Genomic DNA, 15,897 nt, shown 5'->3' with positions numbered 1-15,897 from the left:
CCTTTCATGGAAGCAGAGCAGAATTTTGAACCTTGAACGATGTGAGCACTAGGTCGCATCGACCGTGTCGCCGTTACACCACTCCGTTTTGTCTTGTTCTTGTCTTGCTCTGCTCTTGGCGCGCTGATTATTGTTGGCTCCGATTACGCCCGGGAACACCTCCGTAAGCACTGCCACGATGCTCCTCGACTGGGCGTCGAAACCAACGCATGATATACGTAGGCAGTCGCTTCCATTCTCGTGTGGTTTTCATAGTATCGTAACTGATAACTACGAATAATGGCGGGAACTCTTTGATAGCATGGGTATCAAGCCAAGATAGTTTGTACTTGCAAACTAGTCTAGTATTAGCTAACACTTGGAAGCGCCCGTCAACGAATGCGAAACGGGACCGTGCCATTGGTGTACCTGAAATGATATCATTCTCAGGAGGTGGAAACTCTCCCTTGCTTTGCACTGATCATATTCGGACAAATTTCATTCCAGCCAAGAAACGCCTCAAGTTGATCACATTTGTAAGAATGACATGTCTTTCAAGGTTGCCTTAAACTAGTATGGGGCGTGATCTTTCACAGCCTATTGAGGATCTCACGCCAAGAGGAATGTGAACACAGAGATCTACTTCCAAGATTCCTATTCGGCGCTGTGGGGTCTGAAACATTGCGGCCTTGAGTGTCAGGTAGAAGTGAACTTTGAGAGGATACTACCACTACGAGAGGGTTATCAGTCGTGTTTCCAGCATGTCTGGCTTGTTGCAGGTACATATTCTTGTTAGCTCTATCGAATCGCGCATGCACAGGCGTTGGTCTTAGAGCAGTGTCTGTTAAGTTAACATGTAGACTAGGTGAAGAGGTACACAGGTAATGTGAGCAAGTTACGTATAACGTCTGTGCCCTGGATCTCACTCAAGAAATTCATTCCTCTCACTACTATAAGGCCTAACTTTGCGAAGGATTTGCTTGCCTATGACGAAACATCGCCTAGGATTGGTTTTTTTTTCGGATCACCGGATCACCTGCTAGTTGTTCCAAGGTCAATCCATTCGGTGAGAGCGCGTATACACTGGCGATATGGTGTGTAGTAGTGTGGCACAGTCTCCTCGAGACTCGAGATGTGAGACCAAACGGTTAGCAGGTGTAATCTGGATGAGAAGACGAATGCCACCGTGTTGAATATAAAATACGCTTTCATTCCCTCTATCTTGCAGCTCATACCCTCACAGCTACACACTGGAGTCCACGCTATATTTCCGAAAAGCCTGTCAACTTCAATCCTCTCACTGCACAACCCTTCATCTCCCTACTCAAGCTACCACACCACGATGAAGTACACCAGTGCTGTTACTATTGCGGTAGCGACCCTCCTCCATTCCGTCAATGCCAACTTTGATCTCTACCGCGTTGGTCTCGGTGGGACTGGGGTCAGCGGAAACGGCGAGGGTTGGCAGGCATACGAGGCCGAGGCCAACTGCGACAACAAGCTTGACTGGTACTGGGTTGATAGCGAAGATGTGAGCGGCGGCAAATACGGCGTCCGCTGCGAAGGTGATGGCTGTGGACGCAGCCAGGATGATGATGACAAGTCCCTCGACGTCATTGAGATGAACTTCAACCGCGATGAGCACCACTGGAGTACGTAACATTATCGAGTCTGATCAGTGTAAGATGCTGATACTCTGCGTATAGCTTACTACAAGGACCGCGACGGTGCCTTGGTCGATCTTTCTGACAACCAGGTTGGACGATGCGTGAGTAGCACCTCAAATGCAAGCCGCTTGTGTAATCACACTGACTGTGCTGCAGTACCCCTTCCCTGGTCCAAACCTGAACTGTGGTCTCACTGTTGGCCGAGTTGACGGCTACCGCAAGATTCGCTGCGAGATCGATGTGACAGCTGACGATATCAACGGCGGAAGGCCTAGCAAGCGCCGTGCGGCTCGTGATTTCACTGCTTAGAGACGCAGGATGGTATTTGAGCCGCACAAAGCGCGTCGCATGCGAACCATCTGGTTACTATTAGTCTTTCTGTAGCATTGGCCGAGGAACATGATGCTAGGGAAGTAGGAGCTGGAAAGGAACATTCGCTTAACATGGTTGGAGCTGGGGTTGATATAGCAATTCTCAACTACGAATTACAGGGTATGGCGATGACGATCCTCATCTCCATTAGTCAAGACTTCGCCTCATTGCGGTGCTCTAAGGTGACCTGATACCTTTTCACGCCCCGCAGCAGAGGGCTATCAGGCTTTCTTTTGGTTCTCTGTAGAGTAGAAAGGTGCATCATGGCAGAACAGCTTTTGAGGTCACAGTTCGCATCAAAGCCGAGATCTGTGCATGTTATGTGACTCGGGATACGTTCTATACTCACTCAATAAAGTCGAGACAGTCGTACATATAGGCCATCTGATTGCATGAGCAAGCCAGCCACATGACGTAGCGGCAGGGTGGCTTTTAGACCACGAGATCATGGGATGCTCAGCATTGGGGTTTCTAGCGCGTTTCATGCAGGGGATTGAACGTGTCGCGGGTAAAAGAGCGGAAAGAAGCCCCTCATATATTCGCGCGCCATCTGAAGCCCTGCTCGAGGGCCAGGGAAGCCGGAAGAGGTTTTGATGATAATAGATCTATCATTATCATTTGACAGATGTGACTAAAGTCTGTCGTCCATGTACGTTTCGTGGACCGAAATTCCTTTCCACTAGGCATGTGGGAACACTCTCCGAGTTAAAGATCAGGCCATAATGTTTTGGTTGTCGTATGTTCTCGCCCATAGAATCACAGATACGAATGAGATCATGCACGCTGTCACCGCATGAAAGGTGTGGATATCTCAAAATAATAATTGTATCGAGTTCTATCTAATAATTCATCGACATCAATTGGTCTTGTAGCAGAACGCCCAGAAGCCGTGATGGACGTGCATCGACAATTAATGACCCGTTATTCCAGTTATAACTCTACCATCAATGAAGCAAAGGGGCTAGCAACCCCGCAACCTGAGCATTTGATTTAGCGTACTCTCCTCAAGAATACCGTAGCTTTCCAGCGAGTGATCATCTTCCAGTTGCTTTCCCGCCCAGATGAGTCGCTGTTGGTCGCGCGGGATGCCCTCTTTCCTCTCAACATCAAGCTTGACCTCAGCGATGAGATCGAATGGATGACAGGTGACAGTGATTGTCTTTCCATTAACGGTCTTGACGAATATCTGCATGGTTCCCTTCTGACGCTGTTCCCGTGCCCTGAGAGATATTAGCCTACTTTATGGACACTCTGTTGTAGTCATTTTGCGAAGTCAACAGCCTCGAATGGATAAAACGAGCCATATAGTGGCTCCGTGCTTGATGTTCAGATCCTTGAGCGTTCTATCGTCCGGCTGCTGTCTGCCACCGTATATAAGACGCTGTCGAAACCAGGGAATGCCTTCGCGCTCTTCGATCATCCTATTGATGTCATGCATTGCGTTATCCTGATGAACTCCGAGCTTTAGGGCATTTTAGACGTGGAGGAGGGACCGGATCAGGATTGTCATATCCTTTCCGACAGGCTGCTGAAAGGGGAGGACTGGGGCCACATACGATTGTTTGGGCACCAGTGGCTCTTCGTCACCAAAGAATGTCTTGTAAAGTGCCGCCATGCGGGTAAGACGCTTCTGGCGATTATTGAAATCCTGTTCGCTTGCACCCTTTGGATTGTGGCGGAGCTTAACTCCTAGAGCGGACTGGAGCCGGGCATAGAACTCCGTGTCGAGCACAGCGGCATGCCAGAGATCATCCACTATTCAGTGTTAGCGATTCGAAAGAAAATAACGTATGAATACGAATGCTTCTGCATTGATTTGACCATCAGTCAAGTCGCGCGGATGCTACCTAGGTGCCGCAAGCACATGTGGACTTACTGATTGGAGTTGGGCTGATCTTAGCAGCGTCGACATCGACGGTCCAGCTCTTGATTGCGATAAGTCGGCGGAACTCTTCGATTGCCTTCTCAGCAGAGACGCCATGTTTGCGCGGGCAATTGTTCGCCTTCTCCCGCAAAGCATCGTGGAAGGCTTTGCTAAAGATGAAGACTACAGCTTCAGGAGATAGCATGTCCTTGTAGGCCGGATGTGCACCGGGGATGTCATTGTCTGCTTGGGATTAGTTGAATCTGGAAGTTAGACGATCGCATCCTCTTACCTGCCGTGGGAGCTGTGTTGTTGTATAGCTGTTCCTCTACATCTTCCTTAGCCTCTTGCAATGTCTCAGGGTCGATGTCATCCTCCAGACCCTCCGAGACTTCTAGGTCTAGGTCATTGTCTGCGTCATCTTCCAAGGCAGTATTCTTTGGTTGTGCCTTCGCGAAGGGCTTCTTCGTTGATACTGTTGCCGAGCCATTCTTGGGAGTGACAGCCTTCGGCGGGAGCTTCTTCAGGGTGGACTTCCTAGGAGGACGACCACGCGAACGTTTAGCCACGGGTGCAGCGTCAACGGTTTTCTCCTTCACCGTGGCGACCCTAGAGCTGCGAAGAGGTATACGAGAAGAATCAGGCTCTGTTGAGATGTCCAAGTCCGCTTGCTGGGCTTTGCGTTTGGGTGGCATTTTTGTTGTACTAATGGTGAGCTAAGTTGAGTAACCGGTGTGAATGCGACACTGGCGAGTGCGGCGACTGGAGCTGGTGGCAGGTGAAGTGAGAGTTTATAGAAGTGCTGCGCACGGGTGCGTAAGAATGTAGCTGGACTATTCTCGCAACTTTGTCTGGAGCAAGCTGAGTTGACGAGCGGTTGTATGCCGCGTAAGAGCAGTCGCAGTAGTTGCTTCGTGGTTGCGTTTCTTTTGTACTTCTAGGGCAGGCGCGGTACAAACAACGGCAGCCGCGAGTGTGGCCTATGCGAGGCAGAGACCACAGTTCCTTCTAAATTCCCTCTTTTGGGCAAAATGCCTCGCATTTCACTGATAAAAGAGCGCTCTGAGACTGAACCGCAGGTTCATTGCTTGTTATCGTACTCCATCGGTCTCTTTTTTTAGCCAAGCAGCAACGATTACGCACTTTGAGCGCCAACGACCAAGCTCTCACGATCTTATGATGGTATCACGAGATACTGCAGTGCGGAATGCATAACTTCGGGGGAGACTGTGACTCGACCGAGTCCAACTTTACACCTGGGCATCCTATGGGAATTCCTCATTGCCTCGATATGAGATACTGGGCTGATCGTGAATATATGGGACCAGAATGTGGACCAAAGCATTTATGATCGTGGTGCGATGTCTCCTTCTCCTGCCCGCCGCGTGCGACCAAATGGCACTGAGTATCTCCCTGCTCTCCGACACCGCCTCGGAAATTCACCATCGCTGCCGTTTCTATGCCGATTAGTCTTGGCGATGGTGATAATGTACACTACTACAAGTCTATTGAGAGGTAATCAAGATTGGATGATTGGCGAGTATATATACCTGGCAATTTACATTGACATATCTTCACACTTCCACATCTCCCCTGTGTGCGAACTAAAAAGACATTGGGAAGCATCCGCGTCTCGACGAACCAAGATGTTCCAGCTTCCGGCGCAAAATAGACTGAAAGAGCAACAAACCACAAAAGATGTCTTTGTGTAGAAAACGGCTTCGATTACTCCATGGTCTGAGGTTTGCGTGGTGATGCGCACCATCATCGATTTAGCGTTGCTCGGGTGACTGTGGCATATAACCACGTTCAAAGTGTTCTAGGGATAATACAGCTGAAATAAAGTAGCTCCCGTACATTCCGACCCCGTCTACCCACTCCACCCTATCGACATTCAAAAATAATCTAACGCCTTTCCGTGCAACCTAAACCCCAATTCAAGCTTCCCATCATATCAACCACGGGCAACCTACACCGTTCTCCTCCTGCTCCTCCACTTCCTAAGCGCCCAAATACCTCCCCCGGTCGTGCAGATAACGAGAACAAGAATCAACACTACAAACAGTGCTAGACTCATGTCTACGCGGTCCTTCTCAGCCCTCTTTCCCAACCCCTCACCCACCATCCCATATTCAACCCCCACTTACCCCCCACCAAGTCATCTCCCATATTCACCGCAACAGGCTGCTCCTTGCTGGGCTCACCTTCCTGTCCACTCCTCGCCGCACGCCGGTCCAATTCCACATCCTCCGGGCCCAGGATAAGCTTTTGCGCGCGGAGTCTGCGGAATAGTTTCGCATTCGGGTTCAGCGTCTGGCCATCGCCCAGGACAATGCGCGCAATGTGCGGTGTGAGTTTGATGGCGGAGTCGGGATGGTGGCGGGACGCGCCGCGGATCTTCAAGCCTTTCTTAATGTCCCAGGAATCATCGTAGCCGACCCAGTCAGCCTCCGCAGCGGTGGAGCTGGGCTCGCGAGCCTCGCTGCGCTTGTACTGCGTATCCGCAACCCGTCCCCCAACTCGTGGAGCAGCAGCGATGAGCCGCGTAACCGCATCCGTAGCGATCGCCGGCCCCGCAGCCGCCCTTGAAGACGAAGCAGGAGGCCTAAAGATGCCACCAGGTCCACCGAGCACAAATTCAGTAGGAAGGCCAGCCGGTGCCGAAGAGCTGCTCGTGGTCCCTGGTGCGGGAACGACACTACCCTGAGGCGGCCCTCCCGAGACCGTCGGGCGGAGATTGTTGTTGCCCCGCGAGCTGCTGAGCTCGAACGGCCAGCCGCCGGGCGGTCGAAGCACCGTGCTCATCGGCGGGATGGGTGTCGCGCTGGTCGCTGTATCCAGCGCCTGCGTGCTCTGGCCCGCTGTTGACGTCGACTTCGGCGTCGACGCAGCGGGCACCGCAATAGTCGTCGTGATCGGCGGGCCAGATAACGACGTCGCCGTCACGACGATGTAGCTACTCACCGCGGCTGGAACGGGGCTGACGATGGTCTTAGTTGTGACTGCGCAGACGGGACACGAGGACGTGGTTGTGATGTAGGTGGTGTAGGAGCTGTGGGAAAGGTACGATGGTGTGGACGGCGACGAGGAAAACAAGTTTGGGACTGTGGTCGTCGTGTATGAGATGATAGGGACCGTTGTGGAGCTAATGGGCACAACAACGCTGGAGGAATCGACGGGTATGGTGGTAGGGATGGTTAGGACGGTAGAGCCGACCGTGGTCTTGGAGGTGATAGTTGTGACGGGGGCCTCGGAGGAGGAGCTGGACGAAGAGCCAGCTGGAGGGCCCACGAAGCATTGACTGGAACCGGGGACCAGGAGGGAGGGGTGGGGCGGCAGGGTATACATCGTGGTGATGGTTGTCGAGCCACCTGAGGGTGTAGCAGTGATCGTGAGCACGGCTGGGGAACCGGAGAGCTGGCCTGCGGTAGAACTTGCGGGCGGAGGAGGCGGAGGAGGCAGGCCGTCCTTTGGGGGAGATGTGGCTTCAAGATACTTCAAGAGATCACCCGCCCGAACGTAGTCGTTCAGCTCGAGAGGCACATCGTCCCGTACAGGCTTGATAACACACCGGAGGGCGTCTCCTTCTAGACACTCATGTGTGATCACGTGGACGGTGCCTGCAGGGTGATTGCAGTCATAGCATGCTTTGGCGTAAGGATTGTAAGGAAGCACCGGAGGCGGCCCAGCTGGAGCAGATCCTTGGGGCGGAGGGGATAGTGCTGGTGTGCTCTGCTCTTGGCCCACTGCGATGTAGTCAGGTGTGACCTACCATGGGACTATTGGGGAACTTACTCTTGAACTATCGAAACTATGAGGACCTCAAGCCCGGTATGATGAAGGTTTCAAGGTGAAGAAAAGCACCGGCTTTGTATCAAATGTTGGAATTTCGTACAACGACCTTCTGTTGAGAGCCGTGACAGCGCAGGGATCAATCTATAATTTGACGCATCCCTGGAGTTGGTAGAGACTGCTGCAATCAGTGAGCGTTAGCCCCTCTTAACGTGAGCCATATCTTTTCTCTGAAAGCGATTGAGATGACAATTGAGATCCTCTCACCGGCTACCGCTGTGGAGGAAAAGGGCCTCTAAGTTCACAGCAGTTCGAATTACGTGAATGTGCACAAGACTATTGTTGATAATTACTTGCTTTGACATTATTCCTTCACGGTCACTACCCTGCCGGTGAGCGGGTGTAGTATCCTTATGCAGCTCATTGCTGGCTCTCGAAGTTTGAATCTGTGTTAGAGGATGAGAAAGAGTGAGCTGCCTACTATCTAGCTTCAGAAGCAGTCAACTCAAGGCTCGGCAGCGATCCGTCGTGTCAACGAACAAGCCAGCCAGTGTAGCAGCGGGTGTTGTAGAGACGCGCATGCCGCTAATGCATGAGATCTGCATGAAAGGCAGGCTGCGTCAACTGACATCTGCAAGATTTGAGTGTAGACACTTGGCATACTGATTTTCCAGTCAGATAATACTAACGGGACGCGCTTACTGGCAGGAGGATTCGAATGCAGGCTGGAGTTGTGATGGGCAGACACTGCTTACTCAATCCTCAAACGCCTGTAGTTCAACCCATCCCATCTCGGACCGCTCCGCGACCCACCATCCCCCATTAGTACATGACATCTGCACAGGAGAGATACAAGTTCATCTGCAATATCTGAGCAAAGTTGCTTGTGATACTAATCATCTAGTTAGATAATAGCAAGGGTCCACGCTTACTGGTGGCGGAGGGTTCGAGTGCATTCATAAAACCTTCCAATTCCACCCCAAAGCATCTCCATAGGCATGCAAGAGAAGGCAGCATCAGCTCGACCGTGCAGAAATCCCTCTACGAGAGCTAAACAATAACGCTTGCAATACCCATCCCCTCGCCAGATGATACTAATGGTACACGTTGACTGGTAGCGCACGATTCAAATGGACAATGCGAGAGCCCGTAAGATGGTGCGAAGATAATACAATTGTCCGCATGGAACTGACGTGGCGGCGGGGACGGAGGGTCCGGGTTGGTACCTTTCACTCCTGTCAAAGTTTTGTCGGTTCACGGGCCTTGGGTCGAGAGATTCCGTCGTCCTGCTAGATTGTAAGAGTACCAGGTTGGCGCCTCCCAACACCACAGTCACACAGCACTAGCAGCCCAGACAGCGAAGTTCAACAATGCCGAAATTATATCAATTTGATCGCCTGGTTCGGGATTATATCGCAGGGCCGCGTGGCCGACACGCCGTTGATCTTTCTCTTCCTTTTTTGGGGTCATCAACATAACGTTAAGAGATTCGTAAGAAGGGAAATCGCAATTGCAGTCTGAAAGGAGATAGTCCGCCCAAAGTTATCATCGCTGAACGCTGCAGTGCCGTCGCTATGCTAGCCTCATAAAGGGATCCAATGAGAGAGGAGGAAATGTGAATCGAAGATAGAATGCCGTGTCGCTTAAAAATAGAACGATTTCCAATGGGAAGGAAACGAACGCTAGTGGATTCGTGATGATCATGTCGTGGGAAATGCAGTCGTAACAAACGTGGTATCGCTGAGCCTGAGCTCTTCAAGTCTTTGAATGTCATGTCGTGATGGTATCGTCGCTCAAAGTTCAGATGTTCCCTAATTTTTGCCGTCTGACTAGCAGCGGTATCCCGCCGCGCGCAGACAATACGTGCACCGCTCGTACGCACGGACGGTGCCGCGGCCGCACATGCAATTGGAAATGGAGGACGTGGAGGACTTGCTGGACCTTCGACCGGCCGAATCCTCCAGACCGTAGTCCGAGTTGCGGGGACTGTTCCCGCCACTTGAGCTTGAGCTGTCAAACTCAGTGGACGAGACGGTGCCCCGGCGGCCGGTACCAATGGCAACGGGCAGACCCTGGACAACACCACCCTGGCCAGGACGCTGGCCTGGGTACATGCCGTCGTTCACGGAAAAGTTGCGGCAGATCATGTAAGCGCGGGTGGCAGCAGCGTTCTTGGCCAGTTCGTCCGTCTCGTACTCGACATCGGTCGAATATTCCCTGTTGTTCACTCGTACAGTGCAGCCGTAGCCGAGTCGAGTGCGGTAGGTCTGGAAGAGTGGGTCCGGCCAGTGGCGGCGCTGGCAGAGGCCTATGGCAGAATCAGCACCGCGAATTATCAAGACGGGGGAGATTGAGATGGATGTTGAGGTCATGCACGCCCGTCCCGTTCCTGTGCCAGCAAGACGGTAAACGGTGTGGGGGAAAGGGACGAGCCGCAGAGGGGCATGCTTGGAGGCTGCTTGTGCCATTGAAAGTGGCAGCTCAGGGTGGGCACCTGCACGGTACCCACGATAGTGGTACGAAATCACGAATTGAAAGAGAGCGTAAGCACCATACCTGTGAGGTACATTATGTAGAACATGGTTGACGTGTGTTATGGACAGCAATTGGTGCGGAGGAGCGCTTCGATGCAGACTCGTGGATCTCCTACGGACTTGTGTGAGAGTAGTCTGGTGAACTGGCACACGCTCGTTGGTGGCGACGTGATGGAGTCCGAGAGAGGATATCGTGGCTCCTGTTGTACGACTGTAGATGCGTTGGAGGGCTTGACAACTACCAATGCAAGAAGTGACAGCTGTCTAGTCAAGGGCAGCGGCTATTGAGAACGAGCGAGAGCAAGGAGGGTAAGTGGCCTGCAGAAGAGGATGGGAGGGGTGGGAACCATAAGTGCAGCAGTGTGGGAGCAAGTGTAATTTATTGCGGTAGCCGAGCGCAGCGGGCATCTCAGGATATGCAACCGCGTCAAGTTCGCCTAGCAGGAGGATGCGGAGGCAATTGGACGTCTGGAAATGAACAATCTGCGGGCTTTGTTGCGGCTCTGTGGGAACGACCCATATTGATGTGCTGGCGTGCATTTTCGCCAGTAGGTGCTGGGGTTCCAGAATGCTAGCTAGGAAAGGCATTAAACTGGAAAAGAGCAAGCTTCACCGGTCTTTGACGCTTTGGTTTGCACAGCGCGCGCATCGCCAGGACTCGCCACCCTGCTGCAGCAATAGCGTGATGAACGGCTGGTGATCGGAAGTATTGTCGAGGGCCCACTTGTCAAGGCTGTATCTCGACGTTGGATCGGCATCTGGTCAGGCCTGATGCGGAAGCATAGCGACTACGTACCAGAAACCCGTCCTCGGCACGGCGAGACAGGAAGGCAATTGATATCAATGCACGCACGCCTCGTGCTCGTCGAGCATAGGCCAGCCGCTAATGCACCGGTGCAAGTGAGGAGAAACGCAAAAGCACCGCAACGTCAGATGCTGCAAGCCCTGCCAGTGTTCCGTGGCCCCGAATGGCAATACAGGCTTGGCGCCCCGTGCTCTGAAAGGTCAGAGATTGGGGAAGCGAACGCGATCAGAGGCCGGGAGAGCACCGCCAGCGAGTGCTCCGGGCGTGCTGGGAACGGGGCCTCTGGCGTCTGACGCGATTGCACAAAGCGCGGGAGTCGCGGGTGGTTCAGCGACAACTGGAGGGGGCGGTTCAGACGCTATCGTGACTGTGTGCAAATGCGAGTAGTGGCTTGAGGGAGACAAGCTAGGGCCCGGCTTTGCTTGGGTCTTCCCTACCGCAGGGAGCAGGGCGTCTGCAAGCGGGATCAACTGATTGCTGGAATCGAGGGTCGGTGGGTGCGTTTGGGGTTTGGTGTTACCATGCAACTTTGACGCATTATGAGCTGGCAAACGCTTGCTGCTCTGGCTTTCGGGGCCGTCTGCGCCCAAATCCCAAAGCGGGCTGGGCCAAACGGCTGTTAGCTGTCGGTATGCAAGTGAGCAGCACTCGCCGCTGCGGAGAAGTCGCGGCGGGCCTCGAGGGCCTATGGCTCTGCTCGCCGCCATGCAAAGACATGCAGACGCTGGTCGTCGCCATTCCGTATGCTTGGCGCGACCGGGGCCGGCACAGGCGTTCCTGGCGACGCAATGCTGGGACGTGAATCAGCGGCGATGGGGGAGTCAGAATCCCGGGCGCGCAGCGGGGTAGGCTCGCAGATTATCCGCGCGGGCCGTCAGCAATCTGGGGCGCGAGATTGCGTCGTCAGAGCAGGAGCAGGTGGTCTTGCGTGCATGGCAGAGCACTGGCATCGCCAGCATCGCACGCATCTTCGGTGACGAGAAGCGAGGAAACGGAGACGCCAGCGATCGGCGGGATGCAGGCGGCGGCGGGGCGCGCAGCCAGGACCCTGCCGAGTCGCGGATGCAGACAGCAGAAGGTTGCAGTGGCAGCCGAGGCCGAGGCCAGCAGTGAAGGGTGCTGTTCTGTAGCGATACAACGACGACGGCCGGGTCCACTGCCTAGGGCGAGGGGCGGCTCGTACTGCTGCTGGCGAAAGCAGAAGGTACGCGCGCGCAGCATCGCGGTGAATTGCATCTTGCAGCCCGCGCAGCATGCCGATCGATGGGCAAAGGATGCACGGCGCCATCGTCCTCTGGCGGCATGGGCTCAGGCGTGTCACCGCGGACCGCTGTTTTCTATTGTTGGCGCGCGTTGAGGGAGGGAAAGGCGGTGAGCAGGCGCGGCGTGGCAGCAGCTTGCTCGAGCGGCCCCTCTTGACATGGATAAGCCCTTCAGCGCCCAGGTCAACAAAGTCAGAGCATGAAGGGTATCCTGAGCAGCAAATTTTGCTGCCAAATATTCCTGCTGCGAGGTTGCAGGACGCGAGAGCGCGTTCGCTCGCCCGCACCTGTCGTCGCCGCATTCGAATCGGCCTGCTCCCGGACGCTCACTGACCCACCGGTTCATTCGCGCTGCACGGTGGCATGGGCTCAACTCCAACCACGCCCTCCCAGCCTTGTGAGACAGCACAAGGATGGCGAGGGCCGGAGCGCTCCGCCCGAGAATGAGGGTCTGGACGGCCATACCGTGCCGTGTCTGTGCCACGCAGCGAGCCGCGGGGCTGCTGGCCACTGACCAACTCACGCCGTGGACACGGCAGGCCACTCGCCACGCTGTATGTGCGAGGGCGACGAAGGCCGGCGAGGCTCGAAGCCGGCGCGTGGGTGGCACGAGGTCGGGTGATTTGCGGGCTGCCTGTCCGGCTTGCAACACCACATACCAGAACGTGCTGCTTGTGCGACGGCTTCATCTATGCTTTGCGGTTGTTGTAGGACGTAGGACCTTGGCTCCGATGCCATCCGTCCAGCCTCGCGTGAATGTGAATGTGGTCGTGATCGTGAACGTAGACGCCCGCGATACAGTATCACTTCAAGAACACTGACAATCACAGCATTCTGAGGGACCTCAGGATCAATTCAAACATGCAACACGTCACTAGCTATTTGCCTTGGCTAGTGGTTCACCTTGGTCTTGATACGAGAAGCCCGCCTCGTCTGTGGACGGACTAAACTCCTACGCCAACTAAACCTCAAGACTTCACCATAGCATCCTGTGTCGGAGACACCATGTGTACCACATGCTCAAAACCCCACAGCCGATCCTGATACATTGCGAGAACGCAGCTCGACATCGCAACATGAACTCCGGGAACCTCCCACCCGTCGCCACGCCTGGCTCTCCTCACTTGTCCGAAGCTCAACCACCACCACCACCACCATGACCCCGTCACAGAAGTATACCCTCACTAAACCATTTCTTTCTCCAAAATACATCGACTTCTCAAAGCCCTATCTGAATTCCATAGCACTCGTCGTTCTGCATCTCCCACCTGCCACCTAGACCCGCACCCTTCGTAATAATGTCCCCAATCGTCCGCGTCACCCTCTTCAAAATCCCCGATTCGGCAGTCGTCCAGCAAGCAGTCCAGAAATACAGCACCCTCGCGCAGGACGCACAAAAGGTACAGCTTTCAGCCCTCTCATGCCCTTCCCTATCCGCTCGCATGTCACGAGCCCTCGCCCTTCTCTTCCAGTCTACTCTTCTCCCACCCCAATCTACCCCCAGCATCGCCTCCCTCCTCCTTCCCTCGCCCCGTCCTGACTATGTACAAAGGACAGCAAACCCTACATCCAACTCTCGGCGGGCCACGCGCTGCACTCCGACCCTCGGTCTAAAGGCTTCACGTTCCTCGCGCGGACGGTGTTTCTCAGCAGAGAGGACATGGCCTACTACGACGAGAAGTGCGAAGCACATGGCGCCATCAAAACCTTGTTGAAGGGCAAGGTGGAGGATGGGCCCCCAGTGGTGTGCGTCATGGACGGCTGAACATTCGGGATTTACTAGACAAAAAAAGATAACTGGGATGGGTAGGGCTGAATATTGATGGATTAGATTGGATTAGATTGGATTGGACTGAATTGGAGCTAGAAGCCACCTTTGTCCGCGAAGTATTTCCGACTCTCGCTTGCCGCGCTGAACGGTATCACAAAGATGGGGTGGATGTAGGCAACTTCGTCTGCGGGCGTCCATATCTTGCTTCCCGCAAATGTGCCGTTTGCCATCCAGTGGAAGGCAGCGTCCAATCCGCCTTTCTCAACCGTCTCTGTGTCGTGCATGTAGCGGTGCTGCGCTGCGCTCAAGCCCGCGAGGTTGTAGCACGTGTGATATGCATCCGGTCTCTTGCCTGGCTTATCCACCAACCCGCCCTTGACAAACTGCGCCGCGGAAAGAACATACCTCGCGAGAGCGTCGCGGTTCCACAATCCCTCGCTCTGGTGCTGTGAAGCGGGGGCGGCGCCTTCAACGATAGCCCAGCACCCGCCCACCCAGTGCGAATAGCACCCATCCACAAGCTTGTTCGTGCGCCCGTTGTACCCGCCCTCAGGCGCACACTGCCGAGCCGAAAGCCAGTGAATGAGGCGAGACATGTCGAGGTACTTGTGCAGCGTCTGCTTCGGTGGGCCTAGGATAGCGAGAGCACCGAGGCCGCAGAAGGCATATGCGCCGTGAGCCTCATTGCCGGGCGCTGCGCTGATTCCACCGTCGAAGGCCTGGCACTTCCCGATCCACTCGCCCAGGCGGTCAGTAAAGGACGTCAACCCGTGCTTTCGTGCTGGCGCATCGTCTGGGAGCTCGAGCGGCAATTGGAGTAAAGAAAGCACGATCAGCGCGCAGTATGCGCCGCGGATGTCCTCCTCGCCTCCGGTCGTCATGTTGAACCCGCCGTCGGGCTGCTTGAGCTGACCCAGGAAGTGCCAGAGGTTCTTCCGGTTGATCGAGTCGTAGGTGGCGGGGTGGGACGGGGTGGAGACCATGATTATGGAGAGGACTGCGGCGTAGGTTGCGGCCAGGTGCGGGAGGTGCCCATAGTTGCCGCCGTAGCCGCCGGCGGGGTATTGGGCAAGTGAAAAGGTATGTATGACTCTGGGGCGGATCAGGATGGGTTGGGGAGATTGGTGTGCTCGGTATGATGTTGGGGAGGAGGGAAGAGGGAAAACCTACCTTTCGCGGTATTCAGATATGTCGTAGCCCAATGAACTGAGACCCTGCAAGCTCCAGTACACAAGCCACGGCCTCGAAGCATCCATCATAGCAAACGGCGCGGGATAATCTCCCAGAGCTTTCTTCAAGAATTTGATATGCTTTTCCTTCTGGAGGTGCGGTATGCCATGCTCGTTCAGGGGAAAGTCGTTAGGGTTGCCCTCCAGGAACGGTAAAACAGCTTCGAGCGTCTCATCCTGGACTTCGGACGAGTCGGTCTTGAAGCTGTCCACTATAGGTATTCTCACACTTTCGAGATACGCCATGTGTGCCTCCTCTTGCGGTGACAAGTCTTCGTACTCGTGGTCTGAATCAGGCAGCTCTTGTATCCGGAGTCTATCGTCCAGAACCTCTTCGAGCCGTACGGATGGAGGTAAAGCGTCGGAGGGCTCAGGCCGCGACGATGCCATTTTGTTTGCTTTTCGATCCCCTCTCACGTGTTCCGGGAGTGGCTGTCAAGGGGTGGAGAACAATAGGTGCTCGGGGCGGTCCGTTAGTATTGTTCTGATGCCCCACTATCTCTAAAAGCGGCTCATGGTCTGTCTGTCCACACCGTGCCGGCTAGTGTTGAGCGCGGGCGTGGAAAATCACAACAAGTTCTTCCCACAGTGAGTGCACATGTAGCAAACATGAAGTTGCAAG

The 15,897-nt window shown here is 54.4% G+C and overlaps 7 protein-coding genes across 7 annotated transcripts; 2 read left to right on the top strand and 5 right to left on the bottom strand.

The window, feature by feature from the left end:
• Window positions 1-1,043: 1,043 nt before the first annotated feature.
• CC84DRAFT_112811 (uncharacterized protein) lies at window positions 1,044-2,135 on the top strand. The gene is made up of 3 exons (XM_018175787.1): window positions 1,044-1,631; window positions 1,686-1,747; window positions 1,803-2,135. The coding sequence occupies exons 1-3, from the start codon at window positions 1,322-1,324 to the stop codon at window positions 1,953-1,955; spliced, it is 525 nt and encodes a 174-aa protein (XP_018042697.1). The 5' UTR covers window positions 1,044-1,321; the 3' UTR covers window positions 1,956-2,135.
• Window positions 2,136-2,979: 844 nt separating this feature from the next.
• Window positions 2,980-3,665, bottom strand: CC84DRAFT_1134879 (ubiquitin-like protein; the record flags this gene model as incomplete). The annotated part of the gene is made up of 2 exons (XM_018176037.1): window positions 3,316-3,665; window positions 2,980-3,225 (listed from the first exon to the last, which is right to left on the bottom strand). The coding sequence occupies exons 1-2, from the start codon at window positions 3,454-3,456 to the stop codon at window positions 2,980-2,982; spliced, it is 387 nt and encodes a 128-aa protein (XP_018042696.1). The 5' UTR covers window positions 3,457-3,665.
• A 2,122-nt stretch (window positions 3,666-5,787) lies between these two features.
• On the bottom strand, window positions 5,788-8,039 carry CC84DRAFT_1171077 (uncharacterized protein; the record flags this gene model as incomplete). Its single annotated transcript, XM_018179892.1, has 4 exons — window positions 5,788-5,807; window positions 6,030-7,628; window positions 7,778-7,836; window positions 7,942-8,039. The coding sequence occupies 4 exons, from the start codon at window positions 8,037-8,039 to the stop codon at window positions 5,788-5,790; spliced, it is 1,776 nt and encodes a 591-aa protein (XP_018042695.1).
• A 1,464-nt stretch (window positions 8,040-9,503) lies between these two features.
• On the bottom strand, window positions 9,504-10,255 carry CC84DRAFT_1077752 (uncharacterized protein; the record flags this gene model as incomplete). The annotated part of the gene is made up of 2 exons (XM_018173771.1): window positions 9,504-9,982; window positions 10,231-10,255. 2 exons carry the CDS (start codon window positions 10,253-10,255, stop codon window positions 9,504-9,506), a joined length of 504 nt encoding a protein of 167 aa, XP_018042694.1.
• Window positions 10,256-11,804: 1,549 nt separating this feature from the next.
• On the bottom strand, window positions 11,805-12,842 carry CC84DRAFT_112452 (uncharacterized protein). The gene has a single exon (XM_018175694.1). The coding sequence runs from the start codon at window positions 12,575-12,577 to the stop codon at window positions 11,888-11,890; it is 690 nt and encodes a 229-aa protein (XP_018042693.1). The 5' UTR covers window positions 12,578-12,842; the 3' UTR covers window positions 11,805-11,887.
• Window positions 12,843-13,236: 394 nt separating this feature from the next.
• Window positions 13,237-14,053, top strand: CC84DRAFT_112492 (uncharacterized protein). Its single transcript, XM_018175702.1, has 2 exons — window positions 13,237-13,675; window positions 13,828-14,053. The coding sequence occupies exons 1-2, from the start codon at window positions 13,574-13,576 to the stop codon at window positions 14,038-14,040; spliced, it is 315 nt and encodes a 104-aa protein (XP_018042692.1). The 5' UTR covers window positions 13,237-13,573; the 3' UTR covers window positions 14,041-14,053.
• On the bottom strand, window positions 13,786-15,880 carry CC84DRAFT_1159665 (terpenoid cyclases/Protein prenyltransferase). The gene is made up of 2 exons (XM_018177292.1): window positions 15,217-15,880; window positions 13,786-15,138 (listed from the first exon to the last, which is right to left on the bottom strand). Exons 1-2 carry the CDS (start codon window positions 15,663-15,665, stop codon window positions 14,139-14,141), a joined length of 1,449 nt encoding a protein of 482 aa, XP_018042691.1. The 5' UTR covers window positions 15,666-15,880; the 3' UTR covers window positions 13,786-14,138.
• Window positions 15,881-15,897: the final 17 nt, after the last annotated feature.

Source organism: Paraphaeosphaeria sporulosa (genome assembly GCF_001642045.1).
Source record: "Paraphaeosphaeria sporulosa strain AP3s5-JAC2a unplaced genomic scaffold CC84scaffold_1, whole genome shotgun sequence".
Taxonomy (NCBI): Eukaryota; Fungi; Ascomycota; class Dothideomycetes; order Pleosporales; family Didymosphaeriaceae; genus Paraphaeosphaeria; species Paraphaeosphaeria sporulosa.
Note: the sequence above shows the minus strand (reverse complement) of the source record. Positions and strands in the feature narration are given on the sequence as shown.

Excerpts from the sequence above, each read along its gene's own strand:
- CC84DRAFT_112811 (XM_018175787.1), top strand. The coding sequence starts at position 1,322 with ATGAAGTACACCAGTGCTGTTACTATTGCGGTAGCGACCCTCCTCCAT. Across the intron at positions 1,632-1,685 it reads CCGCGATGAGCACCACTGGA|CTTACTACAAGGACCGCGAC; the intron begins GTACGTAACATT and ends CTCTGCGTATAG. Across the intron at positions 1,748-1,802 it reads ACAACCAGGTTGGACGATGC|TACCCCTTCCCTGGTCCAAA; the intron begins GTGAGTAGCACC and ends ACTGTGCTGCAG.
- CC84DRAFT_112452 (XM_018175694.1), bottom strand. The coding sequence starts at position 12,577 with ATGCGGCGACGACAGGTGCGGGCGAGCGAACGCGCTCTCGCGTCCTGC.
- CC84DRAFT_112492 (XM_018175702.1), top strand. The coding sequence starts at position 13,574 with ATGTCCCCAATCGTCCGCGTCACCCTCTTCAAAATCCCCGATTCGGCA. Across the intron at positions 13,676-13,827 it reads TCGCGCAGGACGCACAAAAG|GACAGCAAACCCTACATCCA; the intron begins GTACAGCTTTCA and ends CTATGTACAAAG.
- CC84DRAFT_1159665 (XM_018177292.1), bottom strand. The coding sequence starts at position 15,665 with ATGGCATCGTCGCGGCCTGAGCCCTCCGACGCTTTACCTCCATCCGTA. Across the intron at positions 15,139-15,216 it reads ATATCTGAATACCGCGAAAG|AGTCATACATACCTTTTCAC; the intron begins GTAGGTTTTCCC and ends GATCCGCCCCAG.